The sequence below is a fragment of the Triturus cristatus genome, chromosome 6 (assembly GCF_964204655.1).
Source record: "Triturus cristatus chromosome 6, aTriCri1.1, whole genome shotgun sequence".
Lineage (NCBI taxonomy): Eukaryota > Metazoa > Chordata > Amphibia > Caudata > Salamandridae > Triturus > Triturus cristatus.
In genome coordinates this window covers 1,835,228,665-1,835,254,693 of record NC_140589.1, presented here as the reverse complement: position 1 = coordinate 1,835,254,693, position 26,029 = coordinate 1,835,228,665, and the positions used below count along the sequence as shown (strand labels likewise).

The 26,029-nt window shown below is 42.5% G+C and overlaps 1 protein-coding gene across 1 annotated transcript in view; it reads left to right on the top strand.

The window, feature by feature from the left end:
* The window catches only part of PREB (prolactin regulatory element binding), a 74,892-nt gene that overhangs the window by 31,165 nt on the left and 17,698 nt on the right, over positions 1-26,029 (top strand). The window contains exons 3-5 of the mRNA XM_085613259.1: positions 8,986-9,206; positions 14,733-14,813; positions 23,021-23,145. Coding sequence (XP_085469385.1) covers positions 8,986-9,206; positions 14,733-14,813; positions 23,021-23,145 — 427 coding nt within the window. The remainder of the gene's footprint in view (positions 1-8,985; positions 9,207-14,732; positions 14,814-23,020; positions 23,146-26,029) is intronic.

Sequence of the window (26,029 nt, the reverse complement as noted above, 5' to 3'; positions counted from 1 at the left end):
AAAGTTGCAGTGAAGATCTCTCTTACTTGGGAATTTGGTAGATAACACAAACGTCAAACGCCTTTTCTTAACCATTGAAGATATGTACTGCATTCTTTTGGTTTTCTACTTTTCATCAAGCAAAGTACCACAAATTGCAAAAATGACATCAATGTTAACCAATTACATTAACGTTTATGTCTAGTGGTAGCTCCTGCAAGATCTGGCTTGCGCTGTCTAGCGCACACTTTACGGTATTGCAACCTTACTTCAGGCACCCAGAAAAAGTGTGATTGTTAGTGAAAGCATGCAGTTGAACTGTTTGGCTAGAGGGCATCTTTTTAGCGAAAGCACCATCCTCGAGCTGGACTTTTCATTCAATATTCTCTTCTCCGTAAAAATAGTTAAATGGGACAGGCATACTGGGAACTTTCGTAGACCTGCCTCCCCCAATGAGAATATTTCCCCCAATTGACAGCAAAACACATTTTAATATAAAATAATGAATTTTTGTGATCTGTTTTGGTGAAATGTAGTCACTAGCAGTTGACGAAAGGCAGATTTTAAAAACATATTTCCCAAAGTGAAAATGTGAAACAGGGCCCACCTAATTTATCATATTGCAAGTGTCTTAATTTGCTAGAAAATCTTGATATGGCTGGTTTTGTTCTTCATTGAAGAGAACTATTCCAGAGAACTGCATTGACCTCCACGTCTTCTGCTATAGAATTACACCTTATTTATTTCTCCCCTCTTTAAATGCCAAGGCCACTTTAGTTTTGAAACATCATTTATTTTTGTAAAGTAGATGTTAAAATTAGTTTTTAATCAATTGAAGGTATACTTTTTGGTTTAAGGGTGGATTTTTGTTAAAATGCATAATTTCCTTGCAGCCAGGAACACAAGAACATAAATATATGCATGGCTTCCAAGGCTTTCCACTTGAAATTAAGTGTCAGTACCAGATCCATCACTGCAATATATATCTCAAACAATTCCTCTCGCCCACCAGAAGAAGAAAGGGACACAGCGGGGTACTATAGGATGTTTATTGTGAAGGTTCGGCATGACCGGTTTCGGCGTTCAGCCTTCTTCAAAATGCCTCAGTCCGTCACATGCATTCCCAAAAGTCTTTATAACAGGCTCCTCCTACCAAGTGATGAAGGGCCCAGCTGAAGCACATTGATGCATAGGCACCAGAACAGCCCCCGCCACAGACTACTGGTACCAGAATGCTCCTTGATACGTCACAACGTGCTACAGTGGGAAAGACAAGCGGAGTTTCAGGGAATAAACGTCCTCGGATCCCCTACTTCTAAGCCTGCTCCACCAACGCTGTCAAAGCTTGAAACGCGAGACAAATACAAGCGCCTCTCCGGGAAATCCCAGTCCACCATCTGGCAGCAGCAATTAGACACACGCAGGTAAGCAGGCGGGCTGTGAAATTCCAATCCCTCGGATGTGTAAAGAAAACAGTTTCCTGCCAGCCAGTGTAATTCACAGCCCAGATAGGAAGGGTCCCTTAAAGCGCGCCACAGGCTGCGCGCATGAAACATCAAACAACTCCTCTCCCCCATCAGAAGAAGAAAGGGACACAGCGGGGTACTATAGGATGTTTATTGTGAAGATACAGTGCATGTGCGCCGGGCGCGCGCACCATTTGTCAGCCTGCCTGATCCCTCGCGCGGCCGCTTTGATGTTCTCAGTGAGCCGCGCGGCCACTGAGAACATCAAAGTGGCCGCGAAAGTGCTCACCATTTGCCACCCCCTCCCTTATCCCACTTCCTGCTTGTGTGACTCCCACCAGGGGCTTTACATTCACACAGGGTGTTGGCAGCAGCCTGGCGGTGGTGCGGCTACGTGGTGCAGCTGGTGTGAGCAATGCCCTGCTCTCAACACCATCTCCAAACACACGCGGGCTTCCAGCAGCACAGGATAAAAGCTACTATCGGGTGGTTGTAGGGTGTCACTGCGGGATTCAGCGCTGAACTCTGCTGCGCTACATTCATCACTCACGTCTAGAGCTTCTCTGATGGGGTATTTGAGCACAGCACGGTAATCTCATAGCGCTCGACTCAAGTAAAAGCCCCCTGCCTCGAGCGAGAAAACATCTGGTCAGCGCTTTGTCAGAGCACTACACGCAACTTTACTAAACTAGCTTCTTTTATGGGGGGGAGGCTGCTGTACTGGGGAGCATGTCCTAAATCTGATTTATCCCCTTGTTTCTTTACACTGCTACTTCTTTGACATTGCAACTGCCTCTGGCTGGAGGGGAAGGAAACATACAGAGCTTTATTGAGTATAACATTCGGAACAAGCAATGCACACAGAGCCGCAGACCCAGAGGGCAGGAGCTGCAGCATTGAAACGCTGTGTGCTCGTAGAGGACGGCAAGCACAGTCCGCATTTTATATTTTGTGGGCGAATGGGTAGGTTTTCATGTATAAGGTGCTGAAAATAATCGTTTTTAAAAAAAGATTATGGATGTATATGCAGTTACCCTCCATCAGCAGCCATACGGAACATAGATGCTACTACAACATGCATTTGCAATACAATATGTCTCGAATTACTGAAAGTTTGAGCTATTGGCGTTGCATTATTATTTACTCATCAATTTCTGGTCAGATACCTAAAACCAGATCCACTAGGCAGGCCTCGGAGGCCTATTTATACCTTTCTTTGTCCTTCGCAAGACTTTACCTACGTATCCACAAAGGTCACTTGGAGATTGGCTTTCACACTGAAGAACATCATTTTTCCTACCTTTATTGTAAGTGCTGTTCTTGTGTCTCCAAACTTCATGTTCTACCTCTCAAGGCCCACTGAGGTGGCCACAAAATATACATAAAATTATATAGAAGAGAAATATTCATAGAGATGAAGTCATCAAGCTTCTAACCAGGGACAAAATGCATGTAGTATTGCTTATTACTCTTAAAAAAACAACTTTTCTTGGCACATCTTATTCCCAAGATACCACAAAAAGTATCTGCCGTTCCTCATTATTTCACATCAAACATCTGTATGTTTATTTACAGATAATATAACATTTCCTAGCTTTCATAACGAAAAGTTTCAGTTCTATTAAGGACACACATGCGAGGATTATACAGTCTTTTCTTTGCTTTAATAAACAGCAGTCATGTAAAAAACATTAATAAACCAGAAGTGCCATGAACATTAGAGATCGAGTTAATTGGAGTTCAACCAATCAGGATATCACAAGTCCATCATAGTCCCACAACAGTGTCCTTTCTTCGACTGATGAAAAGCCAAAATCAATCATTACTTCTGTTTGCCTGAATCCTTTCCTGTAAAAGAGGACAGCTTTGAGAACGCATTTTGAAATGCATTAGCCATAAGACATAATAACATAAACTACTTGCCTTGAAGGCAGTACAAAGCATTCAGATATAAACATTATTGACATTGGAATTCACATAAAATTGAAATTAGTTACTTGTATTCATTAAAAAGCATCACATATAACTGTGGGGGATACAGTTGTTCCACACCCCAGGTGGAAGGGGGGATAATCCTCGCCTCTGTGTCCTTAATAGAATTGAAACTTTCCATTACGAAAGCTAGGAAATGTTATATTCTATGTCCGGACTGGAGGCGCGGATTATAAAAGTTCAAAGCTTATCTACCACTAAGGATGCCATGCTATGAAGCAGCTTAAAAAAAAAAACTCTTGAAAACAGAGTCTGACAACCAGCCTGCCTCGTTCATGATTTTCTCTAATCATCTAATAATCTAATAATAAAGAGAAGGCATTAGACGCCATAGCTCCTCTGGTGGAATGGGTTCCGAAAGTCTGAGTGTTGATGCCTGCCTCTTGCATGAACCCTCTAGCAATGGTAGGGGATGAAATTGGCTTTTGCGGCTTTGTGAGAGCAATAAGACGTTGCCACTCTCCATGGGGGCGGAGATCCTTCATCATTGCCTCTTAAGACTTAATACCTCTAACCACGCATAACTTGTAGAAAACGTGGGAATGCCAGGTATGAGATCACCCTGGAATTATTCTTAGTTACACTTGAAACATGAAAAGTCACTCCCTCCGGGGTAAACATCGATCAGTGATGTCTAAAGCCCTGACATCGGAAACTCATCTACAAGAGACCAGAAAGAGGAGGGAAGCAAGCTTAGCAGACAACTACTTCGTAGACAAGTATTTGTCACTCAGCCAGGAGAGGAAAAGATTGAGAAGCACATTCACTTCCCAAAGGACTGAATACATTGGTTCTGGTGGGGTTAGAGAGACATACTTCCCAAAGACACTTTAGTGTTAGCAGGTTTTCACCTACAGAAAGTCCATCAGTGGGGGAGATGACCAGTGGAATTTACAGATCGTGTTAATCGTTCTGAAAGCCATGTCCTCCGATGCCAGAGAGGCCAGGAAGTTCAGGTCATGGACATTGATGGCCCCCACGGAATCTTAAGTGCTTTTGACAACACCAACCCAACCATCTGTACCAAGCTGATCTATATCTTTTTGTCGTATTGAATTCTACAAATGGAAAGGAGCGTCCATGTATCCGCTATGGTATCCAATCAATTATTGTTTTTCAAGAATCAAATCCATAGGCAAACACACTTCATATGTGTTTTCCATTGATTAATTCAAAGGAAAATCATAGCTCCAAAATATAACAATATCCAATCGTCGGCCTACGCGTTTCGTCCTCACTTGGAAGTCATCAGGGCTTTAATGTATCTCCTAAGCTTTTATCCTTACGGTTCTTCAGGTCTTCATTTGCGCAACCCGTACAAGTGGAAAAGACTATCCTCTGACCAGAGTGTCTTATACTCTGGTCTTCCTGCCACGGCCTGGCCCAATAAATCCCGCCGTAGCTGACGATTGGATACTGTACTATTTTGGAGCTAGGATTTTCCTTATCACTTATGAAATGAGTTTGCCTATGGATATGATTCTCGAAAAACAATAATTGATTGGATACCATAGCGGATACATTGACGCTCCTTTCCATTTGTAGAATTCATTTTTGAGGACTGGGTCACAACTAGCGCGAAACAATGAAAAACTGTGCCACCCGTCGATGGAATACAGACCCATATTCCAGGCCTGAGGGGCTCACTGGGAAGACACCAGCCGTGCGACTGATCCAATCGTAATCCTGTGAGGAATGCGATCTGATTGGCGGCCATGCTTAGCCCCCAAGAGACGTATGGGTGCCACCCACCGGTTGGAGGACCGCATTCCACAGCCCCGGAACGTCTTGTAAGATGGAAAGCACTGTGTAGAAGTAAACGCGCTTCCACGGGCAGAAATAATGACCTTGTGAAAGGAATAAGCATGTTAGGCAAATATCACTGCTACTGGTATAATAAATACGGAATAAGTGGTCAGAGCCTGCACTTATCTTGTGACTGCGAGGAGCAGTGAAGAAAGAGGAAGAAAGGACTCTGATGACTATGATGAACTTGTGATATCCTGATTGGTTGACCTTTGCTGAACTCCAATAAACTTGATCCCTAATGTTTATGGGACTAGTGGTTAATTAATGTTTTTTTACATGGCTGCTGTTTATTAAAGTGAGGAAAAGATAGCAGAATCCTCGCCTTCGCTTCTGACATAGAATTATTCTGAATTGCAATACTGTTTCAGGAGAGGAGCAAAGCAAATTTAAATTAAACTGGGATAATGTGTTGGTAAATAGCATCTATAGTAATATTTTCTTATAAAGTGCACAGTACTCCTTACGGAGAGTTTGTATGCTTTACAAGTTTCCAGCAGCACTGTTGCTTTCTAGTTTCTGACTTGGCTTTTTTTTTTAATCTTCTGCGAAGAATGGTAGCCGTAAGATAAGAAGTTGCATTTTTGCAACCTGTCAACAGCGAGGATGGCAGCAAAAGTGAGAGGCTCTTGCTCTCTCTCAGTTCACTTCACATTTCCTGGTTGTTAACAAAAGGGGCTTTAAACCCGTCCCATTTCTTATCATTTGTTGTCTTTCGTGACACTTTACAGCCTCGTAATTAGTCAAGCCAGGCCTAACATTTCTGTTCCTGTCTGTGGAGCAAGGACCAAGCACTGAATGATTCAATGTAATCGGTGCCCGTCTACTGCTCCCGACGTGATAGAAGGTACTATTTTGGTCTGTTTAACTTTTAGTGCCCTGCAAACAGAAGGCATGTGACTAGAAAAAACGTGCCCAACAGGACAAACAAAATTGCTAAGTTTTATTTCCAATAGTTACATTTCTTTTATGTTGCCAAGTCTTCTTTTCTCACTTTGCACTCCTGTTTTCTTTTGTTTTTGCTAGTGGGCGCTGTTCTCAAAAGATGAGGTTTATTTTATTGCACGCAAAATTTGTTTCTTTATGTGTGCTTTCTGAAATAATGCTTTAACACATAATAGTGCAGTACACGCCAATCCATCCCACTCCAATCTGCCCCACTCCAATCCACGCCAGTCTGCACCACTCAATCCAATCCACCCCAAAACCAATCCAATCCCCCCCACTCTAATTCAAACGACTAACCCCAGTCCAATCCACCACACTCCATCCTCTCAACCCACTCCACTCCAATATGACCCAGTCTAAAAAATCCACTCCAATCCACCTCATCCCAGCCACATCCAATCTACCCCAATTCAATCCACCCCACCCAAGTCCAATCTACCTCATTCCAATCCACCCCACCCCAATCCAATTGTGATCGAAACACAAACATGGACAAAAGGCTAATTTATCTACACCACAGCATGGTGCTGCACTCTCCAGGGACCCTATAACCTTGTATCCAAACAGCCCCCACCTTCTACTTCTTCATCTCCTCCCAGGGGCAATCCCTACCTTCTTGTTATTTGTAACTTATGAACATCCTTACAACATTGACAATTAAGCCCAAGACAATATCATCACATGCCACATAGGTTCAGTTGCTCCAGAATCATCCAAGTGGGCTCACAAGATCTCATCTGCCACCAGCGAACGAGTTGCGTCCCACTGGGATCCACCCTCTTTCTACTGAACATCAACCTACACTTGGAACCACTCTAAAGCTTCCTCCCTAATCGTACAATAAAGTCACCAAAATGCGGACAATGCATATGTGTACCTGAAACTTTTCAAACCCACTAACCGCCCCAAGGAAGAGCCCGCCACACGCACTTACCATCAGTCCATGCACAATCCACCACGGGAACTTCCTGTTCGTCAGCCCCGCACCCTTCCCCCCCCCCCCCTTCATGATTCACTCCCTGCTTCCCCCTTCTTCCCAGTTTCAGGCTCCCCCCCCCCCCCCCCTCCCTAGGACCCTTCCCAAGCCACCCCGAAGGTGGCAGTTGCTCCCGTTGGCAGTTCACACGCCGTTGTCCTAGTTGCATGACCTGACGGTTATATTGGGAGAGAAGGGAACGATGCATAGACAAAATTGGGGAGACAGAGCTGACCCCGAACGAGATGGGAAATATAGGCACTACTGCGATGATATGCACTGGGGTCTGTCAGAACACACCTGTGGGAGACATGTTTTTCGGGTCATAACAGGAGGATTCAGTGGCTAATGGACTACGGTACCCACCCACTACAGGCTAAGCAAAGGTTCATGATGATGTGCTAAAATGATTAACTTTTATACCTGTGAAAGTTCAATGTGGTAAAATGCATGCAAAACCCTAATAAAAAATTTCAATAAAAAAAAAAAATCGCCCCAAGGAATATTTTTTTCACCATCCAATGATATTAAGTGCCTAATTAAATCTATATTCAGTGTAGACTGAATGTATCTTCATCATCAATTATATCGGACAACTCCAAATCTGGTTCTCTGGTGAGAAAGAGGAAGGATTCACTCCACAACTGATAGCAAGCCAAATGATTGTGTGCTTGCCATTAGTAAGTTTCTGATTTCTCCCTGAGCCCTGTAGAGAGTGTTTTCCTTGTTGCTTCATTTCTCATCCAAGTACTCAGGAATTTGGACCGTATTCCCCCCCTATTTGACTTTATTCAGCACGTGCGTGCTCTGTATCCCTTTTTAGGGGCTTTATAAGTGGCAGATGATGATTATGAGCCATCTGCATTGGTACCCCAATACCCATCTTTTCAAATGTGTCTTTAAAGCGTGCTGCATCATACACAAAGCAGTAGCAAACAGTTCAACCTCCAACCAGCCTCCAGTATCTCTTGTAGTCAAAACATCAGCAGACTGTAAGGGAAGAAGTGCTTAAAAGAAAGAAGTAAACGACAGACTTTCTGTAGCCACATGCCAAAGATATGGACGAGCAGCCCCCTCACTTCAAGCCCACTGCTTTGTTTCTTCAGTTCAGAACAGAGCTGAAGACAGTCCTTCGAAGATCATTTATTGAGCATCACTAGGGTTTTCCCAGCACTATTTAGATGAGATTTACTCTGCACCAGCTATCAAGCATCTTATTCACAATCTCGTTCCTTCTCTCCCTTGAGTTGTACAGCATTTTCGTGGTCACTAGCTAGGTTTGCACTATGTAGAAACCAATCCACACATACACTAGAAATAGTAAACCTTTTGCAGATCTCCAGCAACTTTCATCAGCTTGGTTGGTGAATGGCAGCTCATTCAAGATCCGTCACTTATAATGTACAAATGTTGCCTTTGTGATTTGTCCTTGCCTGTTTCTTAGAGAACAATATATACAGCTCGTGTAAATTCTCATTGCGAGTGTATGTTTTGCTTTTCTGTGGATAATATTATTTATCCCTGGCTATCCTTGACCAGTCTGCTTGCTTCATTACAGCCTACCTTTGTGTGCGAAGGTGCTAGGTAGGCTAAGACTATATGTCCTTGGTTGTTGTGAACGTGCATAGTACTGTGTGCTGGTCGACAAGACAGCATAAGAATACAGTATGGAATAAGCCCGCATTATGTGGCCGCACCAGGATAAAATCACCTCAACAGTGGAAAGAGATTACTACCTACACGTCATATCAAACAGTTGTATTTCAAAGTTGTCTTTGTTTCCTATTGACCACTTGGATACAATTCTTTTGTTTGCAGGAGGAAAAGAGAAAGGGCCCCGGAAGAGAAAGCCATCAAATAGCACTGTCAAAGATGGTGGAGGAGACACAAAGAATGAGACTCCTGAGGTGATAGTGGAGGACTTGCAAGTGGTGCAGACGGATTTCAGCCCTGATTCCCTGCAGAAGTCTGTGTGTTTCAGCCCGGACCGTTCCATGATTGTCACTGGAGGAGTGGATGGCTTCGTTAGAGCCTGGGAGGTAACTGTTTAGTTGTTACTGATTACATTTTATAGGCTTAGAATTATTTATGGCTCTAGGTGCACTGTGTTATGTAATTCATATACATGAAGTGAGGGAATAGAGCTTTTTCTGCAATAAGAAGCCCTGTACACCCTCGCTGTCCTCCTTTAGTTTCAGCAAGTGCCAGGCTCTCCTGGCACATTGCTTTCTATGTTGCTGCTGTGTAATGCTTGGGTCCAGTTATTTGGTGTGCTTCAAACCTTGTACTTTGTATTATGCTTTACTGTGAGCGGCTGAAAAGACTGTTTAGCCATTATGGGATTTTCTCTGGTATTCGTAAACAGCAAAATATCTGTCGTATGTGGAATCCCATTACACATTTTGAATTTTGAAAATTATTTGAAAGGAAAAAACCCAGTAATGATCAGTTATGTTATCTTTCCTTAAGCGCACAGTACCCCTTACAGCCTTATAGAAACTATGTTCTGTATAAGGTTTATAAAAGCACTGCTGGTATCCCACTGACAACGAGGCACTTGTTTTACCACCTGAAAGGGGTGATAAATGCCTACTGGAGGGAACAGCACATTTTTAATGTTGCCAATTGCACCAGTTCCGTCATAGTAAAGTACATTTCTCAGAAAATGCCATCTAGGAAAATTATTTTAAGATGAAGAGGTAAATCTTGCCACTGAAAAATGACACTATCCTCTCATTCTCAGCAGGGCCAGCTAGACAGTTTGTGTTTTTTCCTCCTACTGTGCAAGAATTTCTGAACGCAGCAGGCTTCTTCCTAGATTATTTTTGACTTTGTATTGAGGTAAGGAAGTCTTTCTTACCACTGTCCGTCACTGTTTTCAGCATTTTCTTGGAAGGTAGTTGACTTTTTTTTGTGTTTTTCTGTTGCGGTGTCTCTCGCCTTTATGCTGCTAAGACACCATGCTATCTCCCTTTGACAAGCGACCCTTCTAGGTCTGTCATGCAATACCATGCTGGGGACTAAATGATATGAGGGGTCTTCCAAAGTATTTATGGGCCAACCTCACACCTATTTGTGTGACAAGATGGGCCCTGATTTAACGCCTTGCTTAGTTCCCTATTTTGTACCTTTGGTTCCGTGCCACCTCCCTTTCAGTGCTGCATTGAGGGTATTAAAAGCAGTTAGACTATCTTGCCACCAAGATCTTGCTCGATGTCCTGTTCTTCTGTACCACTCAGAGTGATGCAATTGTTATGTGTGACATTGAGGACGCATTACATAAAGTTGAGCATCCGGTCCTGGAAAAGGATCCGAACTTTTCACATCTTTGGTGCTTACTAAGTCCTCTGCTGAATTGTAGAATTTAATCCTGAGTTTAATGGCTGATCTTGCACCTTCCCAGTTGTATATGCAGAGTCTAGCATCCTAAAAACGTAGCCTCCTAAATATGTGCCAGTGACTCCTTTCTTTGCAATGTTTTAAAAACATAAATCTCCAACGAGTTGCCCGGAAGCTACTAGTAGCTCACCAGCACCCTTAAAGTAGATCTCAGAGGTGTAGCCATACTTAGTACCTCATTCAGAGGTTCTGTGGATCGAACAGAAGGCATCTTTACTCAGTTTAGCAACCGTAGAGCGACCGCCAGTGAAACCAATGAACGCTCAAACACAGTGTCTGCGTTTGGGGTCTGCCACTTGACTTGTGCCTCCACTCTCTCCATTTAGCTGAGTCACAAGGAAGTGGCATTGTATTAGGCCTTACTCTTATCAGTCACACCATGTGTGTGAACAAAGGCCTGTGAACGGAGAATGTCAGAGGAACCCCAGAAGTAACCAGTTCTGACCACTAAAGTGTGGCACTGCAGGAGCCATAGAGAAAATGTGTTGGTTGTATGATCGGCCCAAGAGTTGAGACAAGCAGGGTATGGATCCAAAGATGCGACCGTTAAGAGCCTTGTGCACTTTTATTTGTGTCTGTGATGTTGTGTACTTCCCTAATAAACAGTGTTTCTTCTTGGAAGCTGTGCCTGGTGTCCAGGACCACCAAATGTATTTGCTACACCCATCATATGAGGTTCATCTCTGGCACAGTTGCGTCTGTTAATAGCACAATAGTGGCAGTGGCATAATAATGGCATCCTTGACAGTATGAACACTCTTGATCAGGTTGTAGAATACTGGCACTCATTGACATTTTAATATCAATACAGGCCTACTGTTATCCATCCATGATATAGTTGTGGCCACGCCTCACATAATAATGGCCATAACTGTTATATGGGCTTCATGCTGGCAATTATGCTGTCCATCCTTAGCACAGTGGTAGCTTGGGTATAATGGCGGGCATCATTTGCATATTTCATGCATCCATGGCCTGTGATTGGAATACCTTGACATTTGAAACAGAAATTGTCTGTGTGAGGCATTTTTACATGTGAGCGCATGGTGAAAATGACAAGCTAATTTTTGGGAACTGCGTAGTTCCTAAAAATGAAAACATATTTTGAATTCAAAAATAATCTTTTTTTCAGAACAGGCTTTTTTTCTGGAAAATTGAATGGTCTTCCCAAAATGAAAAGCATTATTTGAAAAAAATTGTTTTCAGAAACTGATCAACACATTTAGTTGAGTGGAATGATTATTCAAGCTGAGTTGTTTAGACTTATGTCCTTTATCCCAGATGGCACAATGTGACAACATAATGTCTATTTGTTAAGTGCATTTTCACCCAAGGGTATCTTGGTGCTGAATAACAGATGTTTGTTGTTACACAACTTAATGGTGCTCATTTTATCGACCCCCGAGGCTAATTGGACCCACCGGGATTAGAACCTGTAACCATGAGGTCGAACACAGGCCCCTACAGTGGTCCACTAAGCCAACAGACCTGGCTTATCTGGATGTTATTAGTCAGCTGGAGGCATTTAATATTGCTAAGCTTTTTTCCTGCCATTTCTATTGGTAAACTCGCCTGAAATGGTTGGGTGATCACTACTGAGAATCCTGCTTAGGGTGGTCATATTGTAATGTTAACATATGTGTTCCATATTTTACTGTGATAAAATGTGCTAGTAGCTCGGGAAGATTGTCCTGGATCAGAAGCAGCTCTTACTAAAGAAAAAGGTCGGAGAACCGTGTTTTAACACATACCATCAAAACACTTGGGCATCACAGATTGGAACAGATGAACCAGATACTGAAGTAAGAGAGACCCACGGGGAGGCATCTGAAAATAAATGCCCCACAAAGGAGTATCCTAGGCTATAACATTACATCTTGTAATATTCCACAGAGCATATTTATTTCTGTTTATGATAAAGCACAACCCGTAGAGTCATTATTTAATTATGGAAGGCAATGGAAACAAAACAACATCGCCAATGATTCAACAACACTCCTAGTATAAGGCACTGAATGAATTAATTCATATAATATTATGATCTCAACAGGCACTAATCAGCGGGGCAGCAAGTGAAGAAGAAGAAATAAAGCAGTACAAGTTCCCTGATAGGAGTGGACATAATAAAAACAGAAATTAAGCTTGAGTAAAGAGAGGGGGGGATATTACAAGGAGTGACATAACGGTTAAAGAGGGGAAAGAATAGGATTATGAGCAAAAGTTGGGAGATATTAAGGGTGAGACCACAAGTAGAGAAGAGCCAGTTGGGAGGAGTTGAGTCTATGTATAGTGTTGGAAGGGTAGGAATGGGGACTCATAGAAGCTCAAGATGTTTGAGGAGAGGAAGATGTGAGACAGAGTTGAATAGCGCATAGCCTTCGGCAACGCTCCAAGACAGTAAAAGAAACTGTCAGGAGTTCCACAGGATCAAAAACATTTGCTCCTGCTGTTTGCCAAAGTTATTCAAGGACCACAATCCTTATTGCGTCAAACTGACTTCAGCGGCCATGGTACCAGGATTTGCTCCAGTTACCCATCTGACCACACAGGAGGCTTTGGTGCAGACTTATATTCTCTCCCAAGATTGCAGAAGAGTTTCTTTATTCAATCCTGCCTTCACTGTGCTTAACAATTTGGGTCCTGAGTACCTATTATTTGACCACTGGATACTCCCACACAAACCCATGACCATTCTGTAGTACACTGCGCACCCTTTCATGAGACCATCCTATGCCATCCAGTGGAAGAGGCTTTGCATCCCTTATATCTGGAAGCAGGTGGACCTTAGAACCGATATTGTCTTATCTTTTATCTTTGGGTAAACCTACACCTATTAAAGTACAGCTGGCTGCCATTACTGCATACCAAAATGTCATTACCAGACAACTTGGTTTACACAACCCAAATGATTAACCATTTCCTGGAGAGCCTGAAAAAAGTATTTGCATTAGTTAGGAGACCCTCCATTCCTGGATTTTAGCATTGTCCTATCAAAATTGATGGGGTCTCCGTTTGAACCTAGGCATAGGATCTCCAGTACTTTTTATGTACAGTGATTTACTTACAGCCTCGGCATGAAAGATGAGTGAACTTCTGGCTCTATATACTGTGGAATTGCGTGGGGTTTCTATTCCATTTTCACAACCAATAATAGTATAATACCCAAATATGTGGAAGTAGAAACTCAGATGTGATGTTGCACATGTTTATAAATCGAGGAACCAATATGAAATAAAATTGATGTTCGTATAGTAACATTTGTGGACTAGTTGCCAATGTATCTCTCGAGAGTATCTGGGTTCATTTCTGCAGAAGTGAACATCTAGCCAAGATACTGGGAAGGACAGTTCTGATAAGGCTTGACAGTGGGCCTATGGTGCCTCAAAACGAGGGCTTCCTTTCACTGCATTCCATTTCCCCTCAATCCCAGGATTGTGCACGGTGACAGTTGGGCACAGCAGGGTTACCTGTAGTGATTAGTAGGTGGAATGTATTATTGTAACAGCATTGTTATTTGCTTAACAGATTTTTCAAAGATTCAGACCATAGTTAAGTGATTCTCTTTTCATGCAAATAACCAAGATGACTGAATGTGTTGTGAAGGACAAAGATGGAGGACAGAGTCCTGATTGGTTACTTATGTAATGTATCCAGTATTCGAGCTAGGCTAATACTAAATGTTGCTCAAGGCCTGTGTAATGCTACCAAGTTAGCATTAGTTGGTGAGATAGTCTGTCAATGTAACCATGTAATATTCTGTTACGTCTAGCTGAGTTAGAATGAGCCTAAAAAGATGCACATATATTGATTTATATTGAATTATTATTTTGTGTATCTTTATTTCCTAGTTTGTCACATATTCACATAGTTTTAATTGAGGATCTAAACTAGTTGCTTTCATGTCTTTGCATTTCAATACTAGTATTTTAGTATGATTAAATGTGTTCTGCCAGGAACTTCTTAAAAAGCACATGATGTGTCTTTTGACTGAAAACCATATGACTACACCAAGTGGAGGCCATTGAAACAGAAAAGATATTGTATGTTTCCTTTTCCATAGAACCTGAATTAACCTTGTGAGTTCATGAATACTTGGAGCAAATGGCTGTGTCATCTCTGTGCCTAGTATTCCTTATCAGCTTCTCATTTTGTGTTTTTCCATTCAGTATCCCAGTATGAAGAAAATGCTGGATTTCAAAGCGCATAATGGGGAAATTGAAGATCTTGCTGTAGATCCAGGAAATAAGGTACAACCGCTTTAATGACTACTCCACAGTTCCCATAAAGCAGAGGTCGTCAAACTGGGGAGCAGGCCACCTTGGTTTTAAGTGTTAAAAACATGAGCGGCAGTAAGCCACTTTGTGATGGGCCATCACTAACAACTCTTGTCATTATATTCTGACTGGGAGTATGTGTAAAAAGGGCTAACAGAGCTTAGCTGCAATGTTGAAATATGTTTGGACATATTTAAACATTGCCAATTTAGAAGAATAATTGTTAAAAAATGGAGGGGGGGGCAGAGGATTTTTTTTTTATATTGGGGTGGGGGGGGGGAGGTGTGCAGCATTAAAAAGTTTGAAGACCACTTCCATAAAATGACTTGTTGGGAATCCCCTAAAGCGACAGGCTGCTGTACCACTCGCTGCTCTTGGTTGAGGTTGCAGAACAGCGATTCTCCATGATGGTATGTTCTTTTCACATTCATAGCTAATATAATATACCTGCTTATGTTCAAATGGAGGCATTGTTAATTTTTTTATAATAATGCTAATATTAAATATTCCTGTCAAAAGGCAAATTGCACTCAGATTTAACATTTCACCCTAGAAAGTCTAGCATCTTTGGGACTTTTGACAGAAGGAGAATTCTGGGAATATTTTTTAGAGATGAAAGTTGTGAAATTGAGTTTGCACATCAGTGGTTGAAATTTGCTACTAGAGGTCCAAAGATAGAATTTCATTTTTGCAAACCTTGTTCAGTGGGTGTAGAGTTCCTTGTTGCAGACCTGTTGGTAGGTATTCCCAATTAGTATCTCGATGACCGTTCTCTTGTGAAGTTGGGCAACAGATGCTAGTTTGGTGGTAGACCTCACATGAGGCTGCAGAAGTGTGTTGGAGAATAAAGGGTTACCAACTTATCACGGTTAATTAAAAATAAAGAGTAAACAACTTCACAAATTAGCGTAGGGGATCAGATAGCTGTACCAACCAGTTTTTCAGCTTGAACGGAAGGTAAATAAAAACAACCCACCTTTATTCTAGAGACTCCTGGCTGTAGGGGGTCCTCAATTTCTTTACCATTACCCTTTGCAGTAAGGTTTTCTCCCTGTGACCACCACATCTGTCTGCCTTCACATCTTCAATACTCTGACACATAATGCTTAAAAGTCACAACAGTGCCTAGAAGTTGGGGAAGACTTGATCTCTCCCATTCCCACTCCCAAGTTTTTCCCAATTTTGTGGTCTGATAAATGTGTTTTCATGTTCCATTTGGTTTCACCAATGTGAGAGTGAATATGTTGGCACTTTAATGTTTTTGACATGTTTAATTTCATAGTAAATAGTACCCCTTATTTGATGATTCTTGGTAGTGTTCTGACTGCAAACATTTTCTCCACAGTCCGATTATTGGAGCTGGACCAATTGTAGCACTTTTAATATTAAAGTTTTAAGGGACAACTGCACGTTTTTTCACATATTTTGTATATTTATCAGGAGTGCAACATTTTACTGAGATGTCCCTCAGCAACAATCTCATTCTCGAAGTAAAGAATGGTAAGGGGGGAGGGTTGAAAAAAGGCTGTATGATGGAATCACGTTAAAGTATTTGCCATATCTTGCTTATTTCTGTTTTTTAGATGGACAGCTAGTTTCATTTTGTCATCCTGTCTACAGCCAAATGTTTAAGCGCTCACTGTACACATTGACGTTGGGTGTGTGTTGCTTCTCTGGATGATTTAGAGAGATTATCATGCTGGTCACACCCTCCATTTGGGATTCTTCTAATGCCTTGTCATCAATAGATTGGTTCCAGTGTGTCTTTGTGTCTCCACCTGTCATCTTGTAATGTGATCACCCATGAGCGTTTGTCCTTTGTATTCTGATTTACAGACAAGGTGTCCTACCCCATTACATGAACGGCAGAAACACTGCTTTGCATTCCACTCTTTGTAGTTCTGAGGTTTGTGGGGCGGAGGACCAAACCAACTTACACAATGTTGGCTAAGTTAATCACGTTAAACTGGGAACATGACTGATCATTTTTAACAATTTGGTCCAATTAATGAATAGCACACATCAGATTTTGCCAAAATAGATGGAAAACAAGAAAACTGCACATTAGTTGCAGACAGTATAGAGAGATCATCTGGCTTATCACAAATGTGGTATGTTAGAATTTGGATTTACAGCTAAGCTAGATCAACAAGGTTGTCTTTCTACAGATACGGGTGGAACAACGGCCTTGAAAACAAGCATTACTTACTTGAGTCTTAGGGAGAGGGATAATAAAGACATTGGGTTGCTTGCATTATGAGTATTCTTTTCATGTGCCTCATGACCCCTGTTCTCCCTGACTCAAACAGCTTTATTACTTGTGAAAGATGATGCAGTCAGTGTCGCTATATTGTTGTTAGTAGTAGACTCGGTGCGTCTACAGTAACTCTCCAAATACAAAATAGCTACTTATAATCCAGTTTTACCAGTGGCACAAGGACCAGGTTTAATACACCCAAAGTTATTGGTGCAACGGAGTGGGAGGTCCACTTACCATAATTAACCAAGGCGCCTTCTGTATGTTGCAGACCTGTCCCCCAACAAGCTTCTATGTCCAGAAGGATTGTGTGCTTGTCCGCAGCTATAGAGCAATGACTCTGGCTGTTGGTAACTGTGATAGAATCACCATCTTTCAAAGAAGCTTTGACGCCCTTGGTAACTTTTTATTTATATACTCGAATTAACAGATATATCACCTTTGTTTGTCAATTTGTTCAACAGCTCATCCAGGAGGGGTTTAACCATCTCTAATGTTATTGGATTAATATTCAGTGGTTTTATCTTTTCTAATGTCCTCATGTTCTTTTTCATCACAGTGATTCATTTATAGAGTATGCATTCTGTTCTGGGAAGCCCTTCAATTCATCTCATCTTGGGGAATAGAACCACTCCGTATCGATGGCTATATAGGGTTACTCAAGTCTGGAGGGGTCGAAGGCTACAATAGCCAAGAATAAGCACTCTTCTGAGCTGGGTAGCCAGCTGCTCAAATAAGCTTTTGCTTCAACAAAAGCAGATGACCCGATACTCCAGAGCTGTTATAGTCCCTGGCCAGGGAAGGATGCAGGCAGATCTTGCCCCTGAGCACTTCCTCATGCATACAACACTCCATGTCAGCTAACAAAATGTGGTGTTAATTAAGGAGCTCAGTCCTGCCCCTTAAGAACTCTTTTAAGACCTTCCAGCAATTTGGGGTTTATTCCTTCTAGCCCACTCATTGGTGTTTAGAGTCCAAGGCATCTGACCAAAGTATTTGGAGAATCCCATATTGAAGGAGAAAAAGCTTGCATTCAGAGCATTGCTACCAACTGTGCCATCTCACTATTTTGTAGTGCCTTATAATGCATATCCAACTGATTAAATAAAAATTACACAGAGATATCCAAACTAATGCAGTTTTATGGTCTTTGTGAAATAATAGTCCTTACTGAAGCTGCACTGATACCCTCATGCTAATTCCCACCACACTCACTGTGTTGCGTGTTATGGTGAACATTAAACAACATGTGAAGCGATGTGTACCAGTCACCAGGTCCAACGCTCGGACAGCGGCTGTTTTACTCTCCTGCTACAGTTTGTTAAATTCCACAAGTCAGTGGTGTTTCGCATCCTGCAGGTATCCAGAACCATTTGATATTTTGTAGACAACAAAAACGTAGGTGTCCATGGTCCTGCACCTTTCAACATGCAGCATTTAGTGTACTCCCCTTACTCATCTCCAAGTCCTGCAAGCTGCTTCGGGTGGTACCTCCTCCACCCACAGGTCGTGTGTGTGTGTGTGTGTGTGTGTCTGTCTGTCTGTCTGTCTGTCTGTCGTGTTAGGAATACACACAGAGAGGTAAAGACATATTCATGTCTATCACTTTCAAAGTATGGAAAGAGGAGGATGAGCAACAAGATCTTTGTACTATTTGCACCCAGACAGAGTGCAGTTTTAAACCCATCTTGTGAAAATTATTGGTCTTGGGTCCATTCCACATTTAAATAGAGTGAACATGTGCACTGCTGGAGGAATAAACTTTGTCAGAGCAATATCCATATTTCAGATAGGGGTATTGTAGCTTCGGTAGAAGAAAAACTAAATGTAGCATTGAAATAAAGGCAGAAGGGAAACTTACTACAGTTGGTAATGGAGACAGTATACAACTACCAGATGTTATTTAAAAAACAAAATTGGTAGAGTGGCAAATATCCATAAATGGCCTTGTGGTGTTGGACCAGCATGGCTGTGACAGTCTCTCAGTATCTCTAGCGACTGGAACTTATTAAAAGATTATTGTTTGAAAAACCAGTTCTTCAGCTTTTTTGCAAAATATGAGTGGCCATTGTGAGAGTCTAATCTGGGGAGGGAGAATGTGTCAGTTTAACCTTTTTCCCGCCATATCTGGAGTGGAGATTTGTGAGATAGATTAAGGATAAGACGGGCAGCCCCATTGTGGATAGTTTGAAGCCGTTGTACCAGGTAATCCAGCAATCCAAGTTAGAAGGAGTTAAAGTAGTCCAATGTAGAGAGAAAATCTATCTCCGGGTCAGCAAGATTGTGAAAAAGCTGGCTGATAGGGACGTGATTTGTTTGATAAAGGAGCAATAATCATCAATGAAAAAGGCAAGATTTTGGGTAGATCTGACTGGTTGGACCTTATTCTGATTTCCACCATAGAGGAGACTAATGCAAGCATGACTGGCTGAAGACTAATACCTCTGTTTTGCTGGCTTTGAGCTTTAAGCAGTTTTCTTTCAACCACTTGGGTGTTGACCTGCAACTGGAGAAGTGAACTTGAGTGAACAGAGGATTCCACAACATTGTGTGTCATTGGCATTTGATACAGTGTTGAAGCCAAAGCTACGCACAGATAAATCCAGGGTGAGACATAAATGTTTAATAAAGTTGGTCTCCGGGAGGAGCTCTGTGGCACCTCACTGGCAAGATGGGTGGGATCTGAGAAGTAGGGTGGCGTTTTTTTCCATCAAAGAGCAAAACCATTGAAGAGCCATATGCTGATACCTAGGTTCAAGAGCATGGAGAGGATTCTGGAGTGTGATACCATATCAAATGCAGCCGATAGACCCATGAAGTTCAGGGTGAAGGGGCCACCCTTATTCAGGATCATTCTGATGTTATCGATGGCTGCCTGGGGAGGTGTTGTGCAGGGCATGGAAACCTGATTGAAAATGTTCTTGCAGGGTGTTAGATTCAAGGAAATTGGATAGTTGTTTATTGACTCGTTTCTCTAGAACATTGGAGGGGAATGGAGGTAGCGATAGTTGCTCAGTTGTTTGGGTTTGGCATTAGGTGTCTTCAAGAGTGGAATGGCATGACTATTTCCAACCTTAAGGGACGGTAGCTGTGCAAAGGGAGAAATCACAAATTACAGCGTGCTTGATAGCAGTGGAAATATGTGTAAAGAATGTGTTAGTGGTAGGCGTCCGAGAGGAAGCCAGACTTGATGGGTGTTACAGTAGAAAGATATGTCTTCATCAGTAAGGGGCTGGAAGACTGTGAGAGAATGAGGACACTATTGCGCCTTTTACCGCAGGACAGGTTTGGCTGACTTATGGGGAGGACTTAAGTGTAGGACCTAGCGCACCTCTTTGATGACTGTGTGACTACAGGCGCCGCGACCCCTGGCCAGACAGTGAAGTGAATGTCATCCCTGAGTGGGTATGGCTCTAAACATTGGTGACAGTAGGAAGTCTCTGTCCCACCTGGTGTGATTTATTCTCGTATATCTGGCAGTCGGGATCCCTTTACAGTCCAGATGAATGCCCCATACCAATTCTATCATATATAAGCGAACAATGATACGGAGGAATTGATGTGTTACTTTTATTCAAGTGTAGGGAAGAATCAATTACCCTTACCTTAGTCCTTCAATCCTATTGGACATGTATCACCTAATTTGATATAGGGCACACATACACGATGGAACCGGTCTTCAGATCAAAATAACATTCAATATATAAAGACATACAAATGTACATAGGCAAAAATATATACACAACATGAATCCTAATAAAAACAGCATAGTGTTACCAATACCCAGAAAATTGTTTGTCACATTAGTGTAGCAATTCTATGGCACATGATTAGGCAGAAACCTGTCGGCACATTAAGAGGATGTTAGAGTATTGTATCTTTAAGCATCTGTACATAAATCTTTTTACCTTTTTTAATCATACCTAAGGTACCACCTAATAAGGGGCACTGCAGTGGTATTCCTTAAGGTTTTCATAACTCAAACTGGATCCCTGCCTTACCCAGGCATTAGCATATCTTAAGAACTCCCTCATAAAGAAGGTTGCGTCCGCCTTGGTAGTACTGTTTTACCAGGATGAGATGAGGTGGCCAGTGGTGAAGCATGCCACATCAATGAAAATAGGGTCTAACAAATGGCCTGCCACATGGGTGGGGCAGTGACTTTTTGAGGAAGGCCAAGGCCTGACCGAGTTAAAAAGCATGATGGCGTTGCAGGAGGACATAGCGTCCAGGTGGAAGCTAAGCTTGTGTAGCAAAGAAAAATGAGAAGCCCTAAGAGCTAAAGGTGCAAAATAGTCCATTAAAAGTGACCTCAAGTTGGCTGTGGTGCCTAGGGGCCTGCAAATAAGCATTCTGAAATGAAGTGCAGGAGGCACTGAATTGGAGATTAGATATAAGGCCACCACACATAGGGACCTAATTGACCTCGGACAGTAGGCAAGAGAAGGTGGAGCAAAAGACTATTTTGAGCTGTCCTGCACAGCCGTGCAAGCAGTTTCTTCAAATAATGGAGTCGCATTAAGAAAGGGCTAGTGCCAGAGTGGGTGTGGAGCTCTTGCAAAGCCAAGTCTCTGTAAGAAACAGGGTGTCAGGTATGTGTTCCATTATAAAATCGTGCAGGTTTATTTGATTTTTAGGGAGCTACCGCGTGTTTATCAGAAAGCAGTTATTTTTGGTAATGGAGGGGTTTGTACAAATAATGTGAGTGGAGTGAGCAGCAGAAGGGTTGGCGGGGAGGGTGGTACAAATGACATGGGGGAGGGAGATAGCATACTTGCATTTATTGCAGGATAGAGCTCTAGAAGAAGTGGCTAGAGTGGAAGAGGAGATTTCCATTGCTCACCTGGAGATTTTAAGTTCAGGAGTTTGGTTCTGTAATAAGTAATCTGGACCGAATGTTGGCCCGTAGAAGAGAAGTTCCTGGTGCTAGGTGCCAGGCAGATGCATGCAAGAAATTACATGGTCCATTAGTGTTTTATGGAGAACAATGAATACTCTTTGGCTCAGCCTGACCTTTTACGAGGGTTATAGATGTGTTGGCCTTTATAGGTAGGACCTGGCTAGTGATGGGCATATAGCATTCTTAGTAGAGTATGCTCTGTAGAACAGCTGTAAGTATCCTGGCTGCTTCCCTCTCCTCTGTTAACCTGTATCTCCTATGCCTAACCTTAACTTGCTACTGCAGAAAATTCCAGGTATTGATGGATTTATTAAATACTAATTCTGTGAATCTCAATTTTGGAATTCCAACCTGGAACGCAACATACTGTAGGTTACACATACAAACCATTTGTTGTTTGAGACCATTAGAAAGCATTGGTAGGTTTTATACATAATTTTGGAATTACACGTAAGGTTTTATTGTTTTTTTGGTTTGACCCGTAATGGGCTGGTGCCATTCACAGCAAGCATAGGGTATTATACAGTACTCTAAAGGATCGGATACCACCCCCATCAGCCATTGGCTTCTCTGGCGCTAGGATCCTTTAGTCTGTTGCCTGAGAAATTGTCAATTAAGTCTTGGATCAATCAATAGGATTATTTTAGTTTCATCTTTCAGTTGGTTGTTTGGTGGATCCTTCTTTGTCTGGTGAAATGCTTGAGGGGCTATTTTACACCTCACAAGTACACTCTTTCATCACACTTTTAATTCTTTATCTCATCCATATTTTATATGCACAAAGCAAGTGTTTTTTATTGTTTTGCACTGCTGCAGCAGTTTTTTTTTATTCATTTGCCTGCTCGAGTGTCACTGTCAAGCCTGTTGTCTCCGAAATGCCTTTCTATTTTGTTCTTTTGCAATTAACACACCATTCGATCTCAATGAATGCATCCACGTACTAGTGCTTTCACTGCCAATCAGTACTATGTGTGAGCTTCCATCTGGGAGGTCTTTATCAAGCAATGTTTGATATTCCCACAGATAGTGTCTGTAGGACATGACTTCCAGTGCTGTGTGTGGAAACAGGATCAGCTCGTAACCGCTCTTCAATGGAATGAGAACCTTCCTGCAGTTCCAGACAAAGCCTACCGGTACCAAGCATGCAGGTAATCATCTCATATTTGATATCAAAGCGGGTCAGACCTAATTCACCGTTTCACTGCCATAGTAAATGTCCATTGTGATTGATTGGCCATAATGATGCACATTGTAAGATTAGCCAGGATTGCGTTGCGGGCCTCATTGCGCCTGAGACAGTGCATGGCTTCGAAAGCTTTCGTTTTAATAAGCAGACCAATGTCTTTCATGTTGGAAATAACAAATGCAAATACTTACCTGACGTATGTTAATTGCTCTATCAACGAATACGAAGCAGACACATTTGTCTGTAGTTATTCTGATTTTTCATTTATTTAAGAACCTGTAGGAAGTCTGGTATATGGTCTAATGTAAAGATTGGTATAGTAAGCATGTTTTACAGTTTTTCAAACAGGGCATGATACCTACCACTGTCTTATTCCACCTTCAGACACTTACCATCTTTATGCAGGCCTTTTATTTAATGTTGACATCCATTATTAGCTTTATAATCCATCAGTTGACAGCCTTGATCCATAGCTGATGTTCGCCCTCTCTTGTATTCATCATTAATCATTGGGTGAGCCTCACGCGCCTGTACTTTGTAAGCTTCCTTTTACAGTGTGAGCAATCTGCATTAACGCCCTATGAAGAACTGTCACGTAATAAGTAATGTGTCACTTGGATCTCCACTTGCGAACACATTATAGAACAGCTTTAAATTGGTGTAACAAGAATATCTGTTCATTTATTATTTATAATTTCACTTTGTTAATCCACGTTTTTCTATTCAATGTGATACAACATGGATTATTATTTCTAGGTTTTCAAAAGTAATAGGAAAATGTGTTACAGCAAAAAGTGCTATGGTTTATAAGACCTACTTAAAGATACTTGCTTTCTAAATTCATGACAGTAAAAACCACTACTACTACACAGCGAAAACAATTCAGAACAGGTGGATCAACAACAATGTTCCAAATATGAAATAGCAAGGTTCCTCTGTTGCGGACTAGCTGCATTGAAAGGACATTGATCTGGAGAGTGCTCAGGAGGCCACAGCCAATAATTGCTTATTATGATAAATTAATGTTTTCTGTTCCAGGCTAACTCTAATCTTCACGTGTGCTAAAGTTCTATGCTCACCATAGTTGTGTAATTAACAATCCTGTTCCTTTTCATGCAAGAGTAAAGGGAATTGAAATGTCCTTGCACAGTCACTGCATGTCAACCTAGAGCTACAAGGGCAAAAATGTGTACCTTCAGCTAGTTACTGCAACTTCAATCCATTGACTGAAATCAATATTAGTGCATTAGTTGCCTCGTTTAGTGCCCTTGTGTGAGAAGTTGGCCTGGTATATGATGTTCACTAGTTAAAGTGACCACCTTGTACCATGCCAAGCAACCCTTATGGTGTGGTTGTAAGTCAACCTTTTCGGACCAGCTGCCCTAGTGGTAGCGTAGGCTAAGCAGTCTTTGAGGCTAAACTCGTGAAACGTGTTAAGCAGGCTGTTTTACCAAATGTAACCCCCCTTTATACCAATGAAAGGACACCACACAGATATATATTGAAAATATATATGTATTTATTTCTCAAAGTATCCCCTAGACTTTTTATGAGCACAGGAGCACAAATCGTTAAACAAGAATATGTTAGAATACACAGAAGTTGCACTTTATATGGATAGGCCCTGGTGGCCACTCGAACCATATACTAAAATAGTGGTATAACTACCACGATCAGAAAAGGGGAAAGGCCTAGGGCCTCTAGAATCGCTGGGCCTACAAGGAGCTAACTTTAGTTAGTGACCAGGAGGTCCACGGGTTGCGTGTGCAGAGCAAATAGTCACACGCGGGCTCCCATAGGTTTTCAATGGGTGCGTAAAAGTTACAAAGTTACTGCAAAAAGGATCTTCCGGATGGACTAGGAACTCCAGATTGGAAACACAGACACTAGAGATGATACTCTACACTTGGGCACCGGAGGGCCAGCTTTACCTCACCCACAGGAAGCGGGTGCATAGGTCTCGAAGTGCGTCGGGTTTCTTCTATCTGTTCAATGGAGCCTGAAGACAAAGATGCTGCAGGCGGTCGGTCCGGAAGAGATGCGGTGGATCCAAGAGTGGATCGGAGTTGTAGAAGACCTGTAAGCAGAGGGGACAGTGTTCACAGTCACTAGCCAGTGACCAGCGTGGCACCAGGTGGGTACCAGGCGATGTCGGGTGCAAACAGGAGGAAAGGTGCAGCTTGTCTCTGCAGCCACGTGGTCCCTGAAGGTCGACGACGTCCAGGAGTCGGTTCACGAGCTGTCACACGCAGGCTCTCGCTGTCGGCGACTTGATCGAAGCAAACAAGCCTTGGCAAAAGCAATTGTTGTGGAAAACGAAATAAGCTGATGGTTCTGACCAGCAAGGTCAGAGGGACTGCTCCTTTGGAGGGGAGCAAGGGCCAGTCTGGAGCAACCAGACCAGCGGTGTAGTTCTTGAAGTTCGTCGCCAAGATGGCCACTAGCCAACGGGCCAGCAACCGGTTAGGCGCGTCGAGTGGCAAAATGCAGAGGGGCCCCACGCAGATCGTGGAGATGCTGGAGGGCTCACCTTTGGTGCAGATGCTGCTCGGGTGTTGGGCTTCTCAGGACCCAAAGCACAACTTGGAGGGAGCCTCGGTTGTCGCGCTTGCAGCTTGTCATGGTCTTTTCAAGATGGCTGGCTCCACGTGTCTCGGTGCCTCCACGGGTTCCTTCTTTTCAGGGACTGTGGATCGGGCGGTGAGAGGTCTGGAGGTCCAGGTCTTGTCAGTCTCTGGGCTCGGGCTCCGGCGGGAGGCGGCGGCAAAGCAGACGTTGATTCGCTGGATGGTGCTTGCGTTAGCAAGGTGGTCTCTCCCTGACCACAGGGGAGATTGGCTTCAGTC